General features: G+C 41.8%; 1 protein-coding gene across 1 annotated transcript in view; it reads left to right on the plus strand.

Moving 5' to 3' along the window:
• The window catches only part of Osbpl6 (oxysterol binding protein like 6), a 188156-nt gene that overhangs the window by 153224 nt on the left and 15187 nt on the right, over positions 1-19745 (plus strand). The window contains exons 14-18 of the mRNA XM_052182759.1: positions 3093-3226; positions 11621-11728; positions 13704-13841; positions 18870-18957; positions 19314-19567. Of these exons, the coding sequence (XP_052038719.1) occupies positions 3093-3226; positions 11621-11728; positions 13704-13841; positions 18870-18957; positions 19314-19567 (722 nt within the window). The remainder of the gene's footprint in view (positions 1-3092; positions 3227-11620; positions 11729-13703; positions 13842-18869; positions 18958-19313; positions 19568-19745) is intronic.

Here is a 19745-nt window from a genome sequence, read left to right on the forward strand (position 1 = left end):
TTTAGTTTGCAGTAAATGGCATTCATCTTTTGGTTTAAGGTAGCTCCTTCTTTGGCAGTGTGTTGTTTCTTAGCTCTGTGCTCAGCTCAGCGTATCATATTTCACCTGAAGCCACTGATCAATAAGTTTGAAAATATCCTTGAAAAGTTGTGTGAAATGGACCATGTCCCGAGAAGCTGCTACAGACACCAAAGTGTAGGTGTCACTAATTCTTATGAACTTTCCAATTTTCCACTTAGATTTTAATCCGCTGAACATTACTAATTATTATAAACCTATTTCTTTTCATGTAGTGCCTAGGAAACCCCTTATTGTTTTGTGCCTCTTTCCTTTCCAGTGACAAGTTCCTCAGACAAAACTGAAGGCTGTGCTATGCGTTGTCCCAGGAAGCAGGCAATGCAGTTATCTCTTATAATACAGCCACTTATTTGCTTAGAATAAGAAGGGGGTGAACAGCCAGGTGGTGGTGGCTCACGTCTGTAATCCCAGCACTTGGGAGGCAGAGGCAGGCGGATTTCTGAGTTCGAGGCCAGCCTGGTCTACAGAGTGAGTTCCAGGACAGCCGGAGCTATACAGAGAAACCCTGTCTCGAAAAAAAACCAAAAAACCAAAAAAAAAAAAAAAAAAAAAAAAAAAAGAAGAAGAAGAAGAAGGGGGTGAACATCAAGAATATACTTGGAAACTTGGGGGGAAAAATGTATTATCCCAGACTGTCAGCAAGGTTGTGCTGTGTTTTTAACAAGAGTCTCAGCATCCACACTGACTCTCTTTCACTGTGATACTCTAGATATTTACAACATAGTCAGCACATCACCTTCATAATCCTGAAACAATCATCTTATTATTTTTTTCCTATGGGTTTGTCCATTGAGGTCATCTACTAATGCCTCACAAACACAATATTCAAACACAATTATTATTAAGTTGGATGCTAAATTTGTGATGGGAGTCGATGGAACTCCGTGCGGCTCAGATTCACGGCCAGGACGGTTGGCAGCAGTTGGAGAAAGAGAACACACAGGTGAACCCAGCACAGAGAAGGGATGAGCCAAGATGGCAGCCCCAAGCTTTGTCACAGTCCTAAAGCTTCCTAGAAACTCGTTTCAACCGTGTTTTAAAGCCTGTGTTCAAACTACGAGTTTGTTTGTTTGTTGTTTGTTTTTTAGCAGACATCCAAATGTTCCACACAAGAAGGACAAAATGGACAGATACGTGCCTTGACTGGACTCTTGGGAAAGGCATTGTAGGTGCCTCAAAGTCACCTGCAGGGTCAGTCCCAGCTGTGTAGGGTCAGCTTTTAGCTGGTGGAATCCTGCACTTGAATTAATGGATTGTGAGGCAGGGGTGTGGCTCGGTAGTAGAGGACCTCCCTTGCTCAGGCTCTGGGTTCCTCTCAGCACTGCAAAGTGAAAAATACTATCAGCCTCATCTCTGAATGAGATCGTGAATTCTTTTTTTTTTTTTAATTGTTATTTTTTTTATTCGATATAATTTATTTACATTTCAAATGATTTCCCCTTTTCTAGCCCCCCCCTCCCCGAAAGTCCCGTAAGCCCCCTTCTCTTCCCCTGTCCTCCCTCCCACCCCTTCCCAGTTCCCCATTCTGGTTTTGCCAAATACTGAGATCGTGAATTCTTTAGGTCCTGACACCTCCCCAGTTCCGCCCCGCCCTCCACCACCTCCCTTGGTCAGACCACTCTTCTGTTCATTCCTCTGAAAGTAGCCCCCTTTTTTTTCATTATTTTTTTTATTTTATTCAATATATTTTTTATTTACATTTCAAATGATTTCCCCGTTTCTGGTGCCCCACTACCCGAAAGTCACATAAGTCCCCTTCGCTCCCCCTATTCTCCCACCCATCCCTTCCCACTTCCCTGTTCTGGTTTTGCCTTATACTGCTACACTGAGTCTTTCCAGAACCAGGGGCCACTCCTCCGTTCTTCTTGTACCTCATTTGATGTGTGGATTATGTTTTGGGTATTCCACTTTTCCAGGCTAATATCCACTTACTAATGAGTGCATACCATGACTGATCTTTTGAGACTGGGTTACCTCACTTAGTATGATGTTCTCCAGCTCCATCCATTTGCCTAAGAATTTCATGAATTCATTGTTTCTAATGTCTGAATAGTACTCCATTGTGTATACATACCACATTTTTTGCATCCATTCTTCTGTTTAGGGATATCTGGGTTCTTTCCAGCTTCTGGCTATTATAAATAGGGCTGCTATGAACATAGTGGAGCATGTATCCTTATTACCTGCTTTGAAATCCTCTGGGTATATGCCCAGTAGTAGTAAGTAACCCCTTTTCAAATCGGAAAATGCCTGTATTTGAAGACTTCCCAAGCTTTTGAAACATGTAAATTCAACCTTTTGTGGTTTTAAACCGCAAGACTGCCTCTGATTATACCAAGTTGTTAGCCATGTAGGAAATGAGGGGAGAGATACTGTTTTTACTGTTGCTTTAACCGAAGAGCCTTTGACACTGAGATACTTATTGCTGAGAAAGCAAGGCGGGTGCTGTTTTTTAAAGCCAAATCATTTCCCATTCCAAAGAAGCCAGTCAGAACTTCTGGATCCACTGACTGTTTTATGTTGACAAGATCCATAAAATGATCTGTTTGGAGGTGTACACTCCGTGGAAACAACTATAATAACTCTTGAGTGGCGTGGCACTTTAACAGAACAGCTCTAAATATTATCATCAAACATGACAAACAAAACCTGCTTTCCTTTCCCTCTAGAGATACGAGTTAATTTCTGAGTATTGATGTTAAGAATTGATTTTGATATTTTGGATGTTGCTTCCAAACTGTGTTGGCTCAGCTGGTGTGAAGTATAAAAGTTTCCATTTTAATTAATTACAATTGCCATATTTGTTTTGGGAATAGATGCTCAGATTGCATAGAAGGCTACTTTGTTTGTTTCGTTTTTTCTTTTCCTTCTACAGGTTGATTTTTTTTTTTTTTTTATTTAGACTATAACCTAGTCTTTCGGGAAAATGTCTGGATATCAGTTAGGGTGCACAGATGCTGGCATCCCGCATGGCCCTTCTACTAGGCTGAGTATTTGTCTCTCTCTCCACTCAGTGCACTCTCTTTTGAAGTCTGCATTTAACAGCATAGCAATAGAGAAGGAGAAACTGAAGCAGATGGTTTCTGAGCAAGATCACAACAAAGGCCACAGCACACAGATGGCCAGGCTCCGACAGTCACTGTCGCAGGTAAACCCACATGTTTTCCTATGCATGGCCAATGCTAGGCAAAGGGTAAGGGAGGGTGGATACCAGCAGTGCTGGGGGCAGAGGTGGCATGGTCCTCTGACATTCTCCCAAGACATTGCAGAGTCAGTATTGACTTTTATTAGTTTTCTCCTCTAAAAAAAAAATGTCGAGGTAAGGTAAAAAAGGAGCAGAAATTGCTGAGTATATATAATTGTTATTTGGACTACTTGAATTAATGTGTGGAGTCATTTGTCAGCCTCCGATTTAGAAAGAAAGAAAGAAAGAAAGAAAGAAAGAAAGAAAGAAAGAAAGAAGGAAGGAAGGAAGGAAGGAAGGAAGGAAGGAAGGAAGGAAGGAAGGAAGGAAGGAAGGAAGGAAGGAAGGAAGGAAGGAAGGAAGGAAGGAAGGAAGGAAAGAAAGAAAGAAAGAAAGAAAGAAAGAAAGAAAGAAAGAAAGAAAGAAAGAAAGAAAGGAAAGAAAAGAAAAGAAAGAAAAGAAAGAAAACCCACAAGCATTTATACATAATTTACACGTTTAAGGGAATATTCCAGAATATATTCAGTCAAATGGTAAATAAAACAAAATCTACTGGTTCTTCCACACTTTGTTTTCCCACTTAGATTTTAATCTGTTGAAAGTTACATATTTTACAAACCTGTTTCTTTTCTGATTTGCACACCTGGGGTTCTCTTCTGTTCATTATGCTCCCCGAGTTAGACATTTATATTTTAGCATACGTCATATTTTATCTTACTAATAGCTAACGCACCCCTGTATACCTCAGAGTTGAGGTTTCGGTTATCAATTCTTGAAAGCTGCCCACTTCTTCCTCTGTAATAAGCATCTTCTCTAGTCAGTCCTTAAATGCACTCAGTTTGACTCCTTTGAGCATGCGATGCTATTATGTGATTTTTTTTTCTCTATGTGTGAGAATTCGATGTTTATATAAAATATTGTTCACTTCCTGGTGCCTTGGATCAGAGTGAAGGAGCCGGCAAATCCTGGGTAAGTGGTTCTTCATGTGGAGCCAGTCCTGCTTGAACATGCCTGCAGTCCTTAACAATGAAATGTGAACTTCCGTCAGTGTGGTTTCTGTACCTGATCTGTCGGTGTTTTCAGTATTCCGTCTCCCATAATGCAGTGCCAGTGTCTAGGTTACACATCCTCAGCACCACAAAGTGCTATAGGCTGTCTCCAGGACCACATCACAGCCTCAGGAGCACGTGCATCACCACAGTGCCTGCCTGGCAGCCGGGAGAGGACTTCACTCATAACCTTGCAAAGGTTCCGGCATCTGCTCCTGTCAATGAGTCTGGTCCATGCTCTGTTGATACTAATTGATCTTCTGAGTCATTGTTGTGAATGCACCATGAAGCAGAAAGATCAAAATAGTAAACAACATGTTGGTGTCATCTTGAAGACATACAGAACATACCCTAAACCCCAAAATGTTGAACTGCTTTTTTAGGATATTTGATGATGGAAGCCAGTGGCAGAAACTGAGCATATTCTGGCCAAAATAAGATTTGTTTCTTGCTTGCTGCTTGCTTGCTTTCGTATGCTTCTTGTTAAGACCAGGGATGGGCTGGAGGTCTGGGAACATGGCTAGGCTGGTCAAGTGCTTGCCTAACATGCACAAAGCCCCAGTTTCAACCCCTAGCACCACATAAAACTGGGCAAAATGCCACATGCTTTATAATGTTAGTGCTTAGGGTAGGGAGGCAGGAAGATCTGATGCTCAAGGCCTTCCTTAGCTACACAGGAAGTTCGAGGCCAGCCTGGGATTCATGAAACCCTGCCTAAAAAATGGATGTTTGGATTTGGTTTTTTCGAGACAGGGTTTCTCTGTGTAGCCCTGGCTGTCCTGGAACTCACTTTGTAGACCAGGCTGGCCTCGAACTCAGAAATCCGCCTGCCTCTGCCTCCCAGAGTGCTGGGATTATAGGCATGTGCCACCACCGCCCACCACACACTGTGTCATTCAAGGCAGGGCTCTATGGGACTTTGGTTATTGAAAAGCAAGAGACCTGTGAGCTATAAGGACAGCCAGGGATCCAACCCCCTCCTCCCTGGGAGAGTACGCTGAGGGAATGAAGAAGGACCCAACACTAAAGTGAAGGCGTGAAATACAGCAAGGATGTCAACTATGTCGAAGGTGTACACCCTTTGAGTTAAAGTACACCATTGAGAACTACACAAAGGGTGTACAGTTTCCCTGCTAAGAGAGGCTTATTTGCATCTTAAGTCAGAGCTTCAGCAGATTTTCCTTAGGTTGTTTGGTTTGGAGTTTAGATTTTCTTCCTAACCCAAGGGCTCAGAAGATTTGAAAGCAGTGTGGGCCTATTAAAACTGTTGCCCATGAACCCATGCCTACACTGATGCCCTTGTCTACATCAACAGTATCATATCCATGTGGATTTCCCATGTGAGCCAGCCAAGCACTCCCGGGCCACACTGCCATCAATGAGGAGGTGCGACTCTGTTCTAGAAACCACAGCCTTTGCTTAGGCACAATTTACTCTTTTGTAGTGAAGTGGTGCTGATGTCTTGAATACTATGTAGGGCATCTAGAGAATTGGTGGAGAAATTCTTCCATAGGTAATCATTAGATGATAACCAGCCCACTGAGGACTACACAAGGAAATACATTTATGCCATCAAGGATAAAGAAGGCTTAAGGAAATTTAGCTACCAGAAATGGAAACTATTATGACATTCTGTATATATTAGAAAGAGTAGTCAGGTATAGTAGTATGGAAAATGAATGAAATCACAGCTGGTCAGATTTATTATTTTAGAGTGTCTTATGATATGTGAGATAATATTCCCAAACCAAAGAGGTAGAGAAAGGACTGAGCAGGCGAGACACTATGGGATCAATGTGGCTTGGCCATCAGCTGAACATTTGACATAATAATGATAATGCTGCAATTTTAGTAAGCCTTCTCAGTTTGTTCATATCAACTGAACAAACTCCAGCACCCTTCATGGCATCTGAAGGAGATGAGTCAAACATTCCTCACTGCATACCTGGCATAAATTAGTCCCTGTCTTGAGTAAGCAGAAAGTTACAAGGCTGGAGAGACCAATAAATTCCTCCTCCCTAATCTATACGGACACAAGCACAACATAATTTTTATACTTTACCCCTCTCGAAACATAACTTTCATGCCCGTGACAAGCAGAGATGCTAAGACTTAATGTGTAGCACAAAACATTTCTTTGGCATCTGTCCCTTATAGATGATTTTATTAGCGTCAGCCCTCACATTATGAACACTAAAATCAAATCACGTATTATGAAACTAAGACTGCTTTGGCACTCCCGATTACCAGAACAGTCACGTTTGGGGGTCCACATGAATCTGTCTGCAGAACAGTATGCTCCGTTACTGTTGCTGGTTTGCTTTGTCACCCCAGGATTTTTACACAGCTTGTGCTGAGTGTAGTGTGAACTGAATCTGTATGAATGTGAGCAGCAGCATGTGACCACCTACCCCAACCGCAACTACTTTGTTTCCCTAAGTCATCACACCACAGTCTTTAAGCAAGTCATTATTTTTGTGCATTGCCGAAAGCAAGAGAGGAGGGGAAAACATTCACAGTGAGCTTCAGAGGTGTGTGCTGTGGGGGAAATGCACACTTAGAATTATTGAAATATTTTGAGAATGAGACTGTAAGGCAAATGTTTGCTCGAGGCGCATAATGGCATAACTTAAAATCCCAGCTGCAGTATCTGTCATGTTTCCTGTCCACAGCATTACACAGACTGTAAATAAATAGTTCGTGATAGGAGAAGAATTCCAAGTGTACGCAGTTCCCTGGGACTCAAATTTAGGGGGTATGAAGATGTTTTTCATAGATCCTTTACATTTGTTTAGCTATATATTAAATTTCATTGTCTCTGTGGGTCTATGCAGATATCACAATGTATTTATTATAATAAAACTTAGTAACTATGTGTCCGATAATATGAAACCATTGCTTTCTGAGCAGCTATCTAAATCATGTTTATAAAGGGTCTAAAGCCCGTATTTATGGCTACTGAGTAAAGCGCAGATATGGAGTGAAAGGCACGTACCTGGGAAATAATATAATAGGGGTGCAGCAGAAGAAACGCTAGAAAGATTGACACAGTGGTAACAACAGTTAGATGATATTGTATGAATTTAAAAATATATTTTCTACTCTTTCATTTTCTAAATATAACAGTATTTTTAAATTTGAAAACAAAACAATGATATTTGCTCAGAATTTGAGTCTTGGCAGTGTTTGCATTAATTTTCTCATTCTTTAGAACCTGCTTTACCTTCACTCAAAGGATTTGATTGTATGAAAGTTCTTGCCCAGTGTTACTAATCGTTTCCAACTCAGGCAGCCACGTTCCCTTCCCAGAACCCACGCTTCCACTTAGTAAAATGATTGCGCCAGTGTCTCCCTGAGTCTAGGGTGACTTTCTATCTATTGTCTGAAGAAGATGGGACGTAAGGATTGATTATGATTCGGAACTTCAAAGAGTAACTGCTAGAACAGAGCAAACAGGAACTGCTTTTCTGAATGTGTTAGAGGCTGGTGTGTTTGAGGACAGATGCAAGGGGCATGGGTGTGGTCTGTGCGGCCTTCCACACAGTCCAGGCTCACTAGGCAGTGCAGAGGTCCCTGTATGGCTGCTCAGTGAAGAACTATAGGCACAGCTTAGTCCTAGGGCCCTGTTGGCCTTGGCCCCTATGTACAAAGCAAAGTGGTCCTCTTCCAGGCAGGCCCTCGAGGTTTCTCCTGCTCAGTGGCTGGCCCCCGTGGCTGGGATGCGCCTCCTTTTCCCTTGCTCTGACCTGTTCACTCTCCTTGAGCACCGTCCCTGCGTTATTTTGTATCCTCTTCTGGGCTCTTTCATATGATCATCACTCCAGTTGCCATCTCTCACTCGCTCAGTACCTCTGTTCCTCAGTCACTTCAGTTTCTACAATACCATTAGAAAAGGTGGCTCTGGGCCCTGCTGGGGAGCCCTGTGCCCAGCTTTCACACACTTGGCTGCAGTCAATTTCACAAGCATACTGATCATCAAGGCAAAAGGAGGAGCCAGCCTGAGGAAGACTGCTGAAGCGCACTGGTGCATGCCTGGTTGCCAGCTTGAGTTTCCGGAGATGGAGTGACTTATTTCTTACTCTTTGTGTCCTGTAACGAGTCTTGTGTCTACCACTGCATATATATTCTCAAAGTCATTTCTTTCCAGTATTTGCCCTGAATGCCATGGAGGTGATGTCTGTTTGAAATAGAAGTAGGATTTAGTTCAGTTTCAGTTCTTGGTTTGTTACAACTTTGACATTTGGAGCTAGTAAAATGTGTTGTGCTGTGCTTAAGAGTAAAATGCAAGCCTTTTTCTTTGGCCTAGTGTCAACATTTTGGCAGCCAATTGCAGTTATTCAATTAGCACAGATTCTTCATCTGAACTATTAGCAATAATTTCAGAAATTGTACTTTTGAAATTTGGAAAACTTAGAAGTAAAAAACAAAACAGAATTTAGAACCTTTGTTATTTATTCTTTATCTCAGTAAAGAACACACTTAAGAATTTTCTTCTATTGTGATACCTGTTTGCCACCTAAGTGAGGAGAAAATGGGGGTTTAGCGGGGGTATAAGAAAATTAAAAGACATGGATTAAAAACATCTCTTTCCAGACCATTCCAATAAATACCTAAATAAGCCACACACAATGGGAAGCCGCTATGGTCACTCTCCTGTGCAGCCCTGGGTCGCCCTTAGAAGTGTAGAAAGCGCCTTCATGCAAAATGTGAATGCCAGAAAACCCTCAGATGCAGAATATCAATAACAATAACAATAACTTGACTATTGTTATTCATAAATAACAATAATAATCACTTGACTTTCTTGAAGGTATGCAGTTGTTCTTCAGAATGTTGACCAAAGAGCACTGTGCAAGATTTCAACATGGCATTTTAGTCAAATTTGAAATGAGCATCAGAAGTTACCCACCACAACTGCCTTACTTTATAAATAAAAGGAATCACAGTCTATAGCCAGGACACAATAGAACAAGTCTGTAATCCCAGGAACTCGGAAGGCTGAGGCAGGAGAAATCCAAGTCTTAAGATAGCATGGGCTATATAGTGAGGCTGTCAATAGTTTATGTCTTACCTACTTGGTCTTAAAATCAAGAAAACCTCATTTCCCACTCCCAGAATTTTTCCACTTATATGCCAGAAAAAGAAAAGGTTATCGTCACATTTTAAAAAGTATACAAACAATGTTAAAGGCTCATGTAGTTCACTTCCCACTAGCTTTACTGTTTGAGGCTTTCCTGTGTGTCCTTACACATGTCTGTAGACAAGATCACATTTAATGGAAATTGGCTAAGATGAGAGTTTCAATGAGCTCTTAGTATTTTTAAATACTCAGAGTGAGAAGTTGCACAACATGCCTTATTAATAGAAAACATATGTTTTATAACATTTCTTCCCTGAAGAAGAGCATTACCTACACTTGTGATTTCATGGGGCGCTTGGTCCATGAACCTGTTCCGGTGTCAACCGAAGGTGTGGTCATTTTAAAAAGATCAGATGATTGAGATTTATTTGGAAGTCTCAGGTCAAAACTGTCTCTGGCAATCAGCTCATCAAATGCTTTACCAGAGCCCCCGCCCCCCATTTACATGTGGCAAGGTAGTTTTGGCCTGGATGTTTCAGTAACAGTGTATACTTATGGGCAAAGGAAATGACCACAGAAATAACAAGTAAGCTAGCCACAAGGATCAGCTTGAAGCAACCATTTTTTTTTCAGATTTGTAAGTGGGATTTTGCTTCTATTAAAAATGATCTGAGGGAGTTGAAGAGATGGCTCAGCAGTTAAGAGCACTGACTGCTCTTTCTGAGGTCCTGAGTTCAATTCCCAGCACCCACATGGTGACCACAGCCATGTATAATGTGATCTGATGTTGTCTTCTGTATGATGCCTTCATCTGTCACACAGGCATATGTGCAAATAGAGAACTCATATACATTAAATAAATTCGTAAAAACTTTTTAAAAATTATATAAGCACTTATACCGATGACAAGATATTAGAATTTTTCCTTTGAGGCACATGGCTTCCTTACATACATCTCTTGCTTAGTATGTCCATGGTTTCTTAGATAACTGGACATTTCCTCCTCTAACTGCATGCAATGCTGTTGGATTAGTATTGTCCTTCAAACTACCCATACTTGTCACACCAGATCCAGTGTGTTGCTTAACACATCATGCAAATTTGTTCTAAAGGCTTTACACAGAAGCTGGCAGGCGCCCTTTAATAAGCCCTGGCATATACTGTCTACTCAAGACACCCATGTCCATTTATCAGTCCCCACTACTAACAGGAAGGAAAGGGGTTGGCCATTCGTGCACAGGCCTTGTCCTCACAAAGCCATTCTACCTGAAGCTTGATAAAATTCCAGTGAGCTGCATCCTGACACAGAAATGGACCACATTCCCGCACATGAGTGTGAGGTGTGGAAGGCCTCCTGAGCCTCATGGCCAGGAGCCTGAGAAGGGGCGTGCTCATGGGAAGCTGTCCTGTTCTCATATCTGACGCAGTTGCTGCATGTGCGAGACTGTGTAAACGGTGCTTTACGGAGGCTCATTTCTGGTGTGTTCAAAGTACCAGATACTCGGAGCTGGCTGCTGTTGGACTTAGGTTCTTATTATGGTTGTCTGTGTCCGTGCTGTTTGGCCAAAGTGCCTTTGAGGCTGCTTTTGTTGGCTCCACTGTACTGCCAAGAGGATTAATTATGGGCTCCCAGAAAAAATAAAAACAGCCATTTCCTTTCATCTGACTGAAAGATAATTCTCTACACTAAAGCCAGTTAATTAATTATCCCAAATATTTGTAAGATGATGTCTTTGAAATGAATCCTAAACTTTAGAGAGTAACACAAAAGGAAAAAGAATTATATCATATCATCATATATATTATATATTATCATATATTATATATTATATATCATATATTATCATATATGTTATATATATATATATATCATATATAATCATATATAATCATTCCTGACTGTACAAAGTGATATATGTGTGATGGTAGACTGGTCTTGGATGTAATGGATATGCCTCTAAGGAGGAGAAAAATCCATATATCATTTTTATGAAGCCCATTAAATATTTCAGTTGACTAACCTACTTAAATAGTGGTCTTATATTACAAAAAAAATTAATGTCATAACTCTGAGCCATTTTATTTCCTTCTTAACTTACATGGTCCAGCGCATGGTAAGACTCCCACAGAGAACCTCTCAGAATTTGCTGTCTCAAGTTGTCTCTTATATTTGTTCATAACGCTTGCTTATTAATGTGCAGTTACAGTTGCAGTTTTTGTTACTTTAAGGCACTTAACCAGAACGCTGAGCTCCGGAGTCGGCTGAGCAGAATACACTCAGAGTCTACCATCTGTGATCACGTTGTCAGTGTAAATATTATCCCTAGCCCCGATGAGGTAAGGCTCATCATGAGTGGACATAGAATACCTTTTCTATGGCATCTAAATCACTGCATATATTCTCCTATTTTAAGCAGTTATTTTCTGTTAATAATATTCTGTCCATGAACATTTGTGTTAGAGACAGCTCAGTAGTCTTTGAAGTAAAAAGACGTAGGTGAACTTGATGTCATTTATTATTGGTGGTCACTGTCTCTCTTATTTAGTTCTATGTTCACCTGAGGTCACCAAATATTTAATTTATATATCTATCCCAGCTTGTTAATTTTCTGCATCTGTCCCGTTCTTCATTTAACATGTTCATTGTCAACAAATGTCTGATGAAATGTTGAAAAAACATTTTAGCTGAGAAATTGTTATATAAACAATTGCTTAAAGGTTTCTTTAGAGGGAGTTGTGTTGGGAAGAAGCTACCTGTTCTCGCTAAAAACAAAGCCAAGGGTGCAGCTAGGGTCCTTCATGATGACTCAGACAACCAAAGCCAGCAGGGACTGGAAGTGTAGCCCCGTGGTAGGCTGCTTGTCTAGCCAACAGAGACCCAGGGTTTAGCTAATGGGTGTCAAGTGAAAACTGACGGTGTGCCGGGCACTGCACTGAGCAGTTCGCTTTCAACAACGCTCCATAGTACTATTCTGTTTTTTCTTTAGAAGAAATGGCATGAAGATAGAAAAGCATAAAGAATGCAGGCTAAAAGGCGTATGAGCTTTTTGTGAAATTGCTATTTAATGCTCATGAGATTTGTACACAGCAATGCATCAAACAAACTAATGCTAATGAGTTTAAACTAATGCTACGGTCATATTTGCACAAGAGCCATTGATTTTACTATAAGTCACTCTCAGTGTTCTGCTTGAAATATCCCAAGGCATCTTACCATTGGTTTAAGTTGCCCACCTGTTCCCATTCATCTTTAGGGTCTCGCTGAACTCAACTCACACTTATCTGCGCTCAATTGCTCAGAGTCTAGGAATACTTCTAAAATTTACCACTTTAAAAAACATTTAGAGCCAGCAAGGTGATTCAGCAAGTCAAGGAATGCACGTGCCACCAAGCCTGATGACCTGAGTTCAGTCTCTGGGGAGCCACAGAGTGGAAGGAAGAGTAGATGGCTGTAGGTTGTCCTCAGGCCATGCACATGTATGTGTGCCCCCATACGTAAATAAATGAAAACTCAAAATTACTCTATAATTCTTAATTGGACTCTTCAACCTGAAAAGTGAATTAAAATATATAGTATATTCTTTAAAAAAAATGTTTTTTTCTGGGGCTGGAGAGATGGCTTAGTGGTTAAGAGCACTCTTCCAGAGGTCTCGAGTTCAGTTCCCAGCAACCACATGGTGGCTCACAATCATCTGTAATGGGATCTGATGCCCTCTTCTGGTGTGTCTGAAGAGAGCAATGGTATACTCATATACATAAAAAAAATAAATATTTTTAAAAATTTTTCTGAAGTAAAGTTTGTACCATTGCACATATAAACAACATTTTACTTGAAATGACATTCAGTAGTTCAGACACTTTTTATTGGTTTTAAATTCATTATTTAGTTGGAAATTTAATTATATATATCCTATTTGAGAAAGTAATCTTATATATTATCTGCTCAGTTGTCTCTAGAAGTTTCTGTAAATACCTCTTGAGGCTCAGTTTACTGCTTAGACCATAACTAGTAATGACAGGCCTAAGACTACAGTCCGTTGACATTTTTAACAGAGGTCTCACCTGTTAAATTCCGTTTCATATCAGTAGGGCCTAGTCTTGAAATCAAGTTGTAACATCGCCATCTTTCCACTCTGCCTTTTAGAGTCTCTAGACACAGCAGATGGAATTGTACAGGGTAGCAAGTCAAACATTGTCACTAGTGTTAACAGAAAGTTTGGCATTCTCTAGAAATCATCTAATTCGTTTGCAGGAATAGTGGTGCTTATAGGAGGGAGAACATGAGTCTGTCATATGCTTCTCTCTCCTGTAGCCTGGCGAGCAGATCCACGTCAACCTCCCTCTGTCACAGCAGGTGGCCAATGAGAGCCGCCTCTCTATGTCAGAATCAGTGTCAGAGTTCTTTGATGCCCAAGAGGTGCTCCTGTCTGCAAGTTCATCGGAGAACGAGGTGGGTTTCTGGGTGTGTCCATCTCATCTGCTTGCAACTGTGAGTCTGGGTAAAACCCATAAGACTCTGCGACTCTGAGCTGGGTATGTGTTTACATCACAGGAACATGCTCACATTAAAGTAGAGCTGTGGTGCTTCCCGTCCTGGGCGGGCACTTGAAAGCATCTCTGGGCTGAAACTCCGGCCTCCTAACTCGGAAGAATAAAGGGAAATAATCAAACATATATGTTCCAAAATAGACAAACCAACCATGACTGAGGTCATCATGAGGGCCACTTGGTGATGTAGAAAGGGTGGGAGAAATGGAAAACCACTTTCTGTTGGGTGATTTAATAATTCTATAAGACAAACCTGATCATGTCCCAGTCCCCAATATTCTTTGAATAACAGTTTTATCTGTCACACAAAAATGCCAATAATCTGATCTCTGTACTCAGGTGTAGCTTCGTGTTCCTTTGTGTTCTAGATCCTTCCAGCAGCCAAAGGAGTGATTCCTGGAGTTGTCAGTTTGCTAAAGACACGGTATTGTCTCTTGTTATGAGAAAGAGAAGTAGTCTTTTATACAATCCACACTGGAAAGAACTGAACTGCGTGCCTCTTCTTATGCCCTGAGTTTTAAAGATTTTCAAAAATAGCAGTTTTAGTCACATCTTCTTCCCTTACCACAATACTCAGGAATAGGCCAAGAAATAAACTCAAATGATGATCACCACTATGTTCTCAGAGTTGTCACTCCTTTTCCATTAAGGGCTTGCTCTGGGGTCAGTCTGACCTGTTCCAATCTCTTGAATGTCTCATGATGAGAACCCTCTAGAAAGCTCCTCGGGACTTCACACTAACACACGAGACAAGCTCACCCAGTGAGTCCAGCATAGGTGTATGAGTCCCAGTCACAGCTGCAGAGTGAATGAAGGTTGTGTGTTCTATTCTGAGGTAGCCAGTGGAGACAGGCTCTCTGCACTTGGCATCCATGCTGGCTGGAGAGTTTCTCCCAGAACATGTATGCTAGCTTCTCCCCACATACACAGTCTAATTCCTTCCTCAGAGGCCACCTTGAGGGAGGCCCGTAATAGCTGACCTGCCTGCAGTGGAGTGTTCGGTTTCCCTCTTTCCCCTAGCCCTTGGTATTCCTTGTTTATTTCTCTTCCCCACCCCCCCAGTTATCACTCCCCAACACAGTTTGTTTCATCCATTTCACCTGTATTTTGAGTGTTTTCACCTCTAGAGTACAAGTCCCACAAAGGTAGAAACACCACCGTTTTGTCTCTCAAATAGTCCAGTGAATTCACTAACTGAATAAAGGGAGGTGTTCTTTCAGGCCATTTGCCCACGATGCTTCTGAGAAGTGTTCACATCAAAATTTATCTGACTGGGGACGTGGTAGCTACCAGTCCATTTACTTAACGAGTCCTCAGAACCCTTTTAGAAAATTGTCTACTAAAAGCTACATCATTTTTTTAAAAAGATGACCTACTTCTTTTCAGAATTATCTACCAGCCTAGTAGCCTAGTGTCTGCTTTAAAACTTGTGCATGCCTAATCACCTTTAAAATATAGTTCCTGATTTATTTTTGAACCCCAAAGTTCAGAACCAAGATATTTTGCTCCAGCACGTCTGGCTCACAGGGAAGACACAGACCTTGGTAACACTACAGGGTCTTGGTCTATGCATAGGACCACATGAAAGGACCACAACAAACAGCCTAGCCCCCATTGCTGTACACAAACATGGGACATGTGTATCTCTGACATGTCCACAGTCACTGCAGAATTATACACGAGCAATAATGTATCATTTATGACACAGTAGTTTTAGGAGAAATCAGAAACCAGAGTGTATTTAAGCGTGGCTGTTTCCTTAACAAATGCTAACAACAAACAAGATTGCAGTATACATCCAGTTCTGGTAGGCACTTGTCTCCTTGGCTGCAATTGAGTAAGATTAATTTTAGAGCCCCTTTAGGAGCTGAACCACCCTTTAACAGGGGTACCAGATCAGATATCCTGCGTATCAGACATTTTACAGTCAGATTCATAATAGTAGCAACATTACACAGTTATGGAGTATCAATGAAATAATTTTATGGCTGGAGGGTCACCACGACATGAGGGACTTTATTAGAGGGTTGCAGTGTTAGGAAGGTTGAGAACCACTATTTTAGAGAAATCGGGTGGGAGAGATTGACTGGCCTCTTCTTCCCTGTGGGCTAATGAGCTCACCTTTACAGAGCCCAGTGCCGTTCCCTCTAGCTCTCTTGCAGCGAGTGTGAACTGTAGAGACCAAGTAGAGGAGAAACACATAAATAAGAAAAAAAATTTATTCTCAGTTTTCCATGTTTATAGACCTCACATGCAAAATCAAAAATCCTATTGCCCTGACCCATGTGCCCATGTGTACAAGTCTTGCAGAGTAACATGTAGAATATGTGAACTCTTTTCTACCCTGGTATTTATTTACTTAATCTCTCTCTCTCTCTCTCTCTCTCTCTCCCTGTGTGTGTGTGTGTGTGTGTGTGAGAGAGAGAGAGAGAGAGAGAGAGAGAGAGAGACTGGGGAGGGCTGTGTGTGTATGTGTTCTTGTACGTGCATGCCTCTGGGTGTTTCTTTGTATACACACATGTATGTATAGAAGCCAGAGGTCCATATCCAGTATCTTTTTCAGTTTCTCTCCATCTCATTTTTTGAGACACATTCTGTCCCTGAGCCCTGGTGTTAATTGATTTGTCTAGGGTGCCTGGGGACTCTGTCTCCTCCCCTCCATTGCTGGGATTTCAGGTACACGCACCACATCCAATTTTTACATGGATGCCAGGAATCTGATTTCAAGTCCTTTATGCTTATACAGCAAGCACTCTACTGCCAGATCATCCCGTCAACCCTAAAAAACATCCACAAATCTGGAAATACTAAACATTAAAAATTAATTAAAATACTTTCAGCAGTACTAAAAATCAAGCCCATGGCCTTTGGCATGCTAGGTAAACTTTCTACCACTTAGCTGTGCCCTCAAACCCAGTAGTTTTTATTATACTAAAATTTAAAACTTTGAGTAGCAAAAATGTCGACATAACAAAGTTAAAAACAAAGCTAGGTTGCAAACTAGGAAAATGCAGTTTATACAATAACAGTGGACTATTGAAAGACAAACAGGTTTACAAAGAGCTTACCCATCCTTGTCTGTCGCGGAGGCACCTGCACCCTGCTTCATCTCTGCATTCCATCAGCGCACATTAAATGTGCCACCTTTCCCAATACAGATGAAGAGCATCGTCTCTTGGGAGGCAAAGCAAAACTAAAGATCCAGACATGCTGAGCATAACTGCAGTCCCAGCACTGCCCAGGGAAGCACAAGTGGGAAGCACACTGCAAGTTGTCCAACTTATTTTACACAATAAATTCTAGACAAGCCAGAGCTCTATAGCAAGACCCTCAAGGCACCAAAACAAATGGTCAAACAGAGTGATCATCTTTGTTAGTAGTGAAGATACTTGCAGGGTGTGTTTAAACTTCCATTATGAGGTTCTGGGAATGAAGCCCACTGAATGGTCCTGTAGGTGATGGCAGTGCAGGTGATTTTCAAAGTCCATTTGCCCTCATGGACTTGCTAATACTTTTATAGGTGGGATGTTTTGGTTTTAGATGCTACTCTCTACTTTGAAGACAGTGACGAGCATTGTTTTTCTGCGTGAAGTGGAGACCTTGGCTTCCCTATTCCCAACCCTTCCAGTGCCCTTACTTAACTGCTCTGACTCTCTGTACCTCACACTGTTCCTTCATTTCGCTCTCCACTTGGGTTTCATTTTAGTTTTTTTGCTGATTTGTTTTTGCAGTGTTAGGGATTGAACCTAGAACTTACGCATGCTAGGTAGATAGTCCACCACTGAGCTGCAGCCATAAGCTGTAGCCCTACACCCGATGTTTTCATGGATGCTCCATTCGTTCTTCTCATGAAGACGATGACCTAATGTTTGATACTCTCCCCATCCTGCTGTACGTTGTCAGATTCTAGGCTGCTAGGATTTCTTACCTAGATCTCTGTAGCATCTGCTCATCTCACCTCCTTAAAGGAAGCTGGAGCTCCAAGCATCTTGTGGACAACTAGGTCTGACTCTGTGGACTCCCTTGCAGCTTGTTGGGTTTTAATGACCCTTCAGGTTGTCTGAATAAAACCTATCGTCACTGTCGTGCTTTCTTCCTGTGTTCTGCACTTGGCTACAGACACTGTTAACTTTCCAGCAGTCCTTGGGTAAATGTTTCCCTAATTGTTTCTACCTTTGCCCCTCCCTCCTTCCCATGCATCTCTGTCTCAATGACTGGGAAACTCCTTTCTTGGATATCTCCCACACCCTCTGCTCAATAACTCTGCTCTGGGCAGCCTATCTGGAATCCTCTGGGTAGAGACACAAGCCTTCTTTTCTGTGTATGTCTTGTGTACTGTATTTTCCTGAATTAAACATACTGGCCTTTCCCACCTTAGCTAAGATGGGAGCTACATTTTGTTTTGGTTTGGTTTGGTTTTTGTTTTTCTTTTTCTTTCTTTCCTTCTTTCCTTCTTTCCTTCTTTCCTTCTTTCCTTCTTTCCTTCCTTCCTTCTTTCCTTCTTTCCCTCCTTCCTTCCTTCCTTCCTTCCTTCCTTCCTTCCTTCCTTCCTTCCTTCCTTCCTTCCTTCCTTCCTTCCTTCCTTTCTTTCTGAGACAAGGTTTCTCTGTGTAGCCCAAGCTGTCCTAGAACTAGATTTGTAGATCAGGCTGACCTCAAACTCACAGAGATCCTCCTGCCTCTTCCCCTCAAGTGCTGAAATTAAAGGCATGCACCACCGCCAAGGAGCTCCTTCAAAACAGCGCTTCCCTCTAGCATCTTGTAGAAGACACTCAGGTATTCTTTGAACATCTGCCAAGTTAAACTTTCACTGAGATGTCTGCTGCTCACTTGAACGAGAGTTTGCTACTTTTCACCATCTGATGATCTGAGCTGTCTAGACAGGAGTCCTAAGAAGCGCTCTCACCACCTCTCCCCCTTACTTCCTCAGGCTTCCGATGATGAGTCCTACATCAGCGATGTGAGTGACAACATATCTGAGGACAACACCAGTGTCGCCGACAACATTTCTCGGCAAAGTACGCATTGTTTGATTATCGGGGTTGTTCTATCTACATGATACATTCTAACCGTGGCAAATCAGTAGCCAGCCATTCCTTCCTTCCCCTCAGTGGTTATTCACTTCGGTATTCATAGCTTCTCTTTTGCATAATCTATCCAGGTGGCAGTTATGAAATCTGTTGAGTTTGTGGTTAAGTAGGGAAGGCTTACCTCTAGTTATGAAAAATGCCTCTTGTTGAAATACACACACACACACACACACACACACACACACGACTTTGCTTTCTTAAATAATATTTGAGTATATTTAAAAACATTGCTTAAAATCCTACCCTGATGTTTTGAGCACTTGTCTCACTTCTTCCTCTCCCAGTCCTGAATGGGGAGCTCACAGGAGGTGCCTTCCGCAATGGCCGTCGCACCTGCCTGCCTGCTCCTTGCCCAGACACCAGTAACATTAACCTGTGGAATATCTTGAGGAACAACATTGGCAAAGACCTGTCAAAGGTCTCAATGCCCGTGGAGCTCAACGAGCCACTCAACACTCTGCAGCACCTCTGTGAGGAAATGGAGTACAGCGAGCTCCTAGACAAGGCCTCAGAGACCGACGACCCCTACGAGAGGATGGTATGGTAACAGAGGACAGGGCAGCGCCCCCTAGAAGACTTGAGCTAGGCCACACCATTGTGTAGACTGCCTTGTTCTAGAACATTCTCACGGTTTAGGTTTAGAGATTTGATCTGTGTGAATAACCAAGCAAAGCCAGGAAGTTCTAGATACTCTTATCAAAAGCTACTCATGTTGT

Source organism: Apodemus sylvaticus, chromosome 5, assembly GCF_947179515.1.
Source record: "Apodemus sylvaticus chromosome 5, mApoSyl1.1, whole genome shotgun sequence".
Lineage (NCBI taxonomy): Eukaryota > Metazoa > Chordata > Mammalia > Rodentia > Muridae > Apodemus > Apodemus sylvaticus.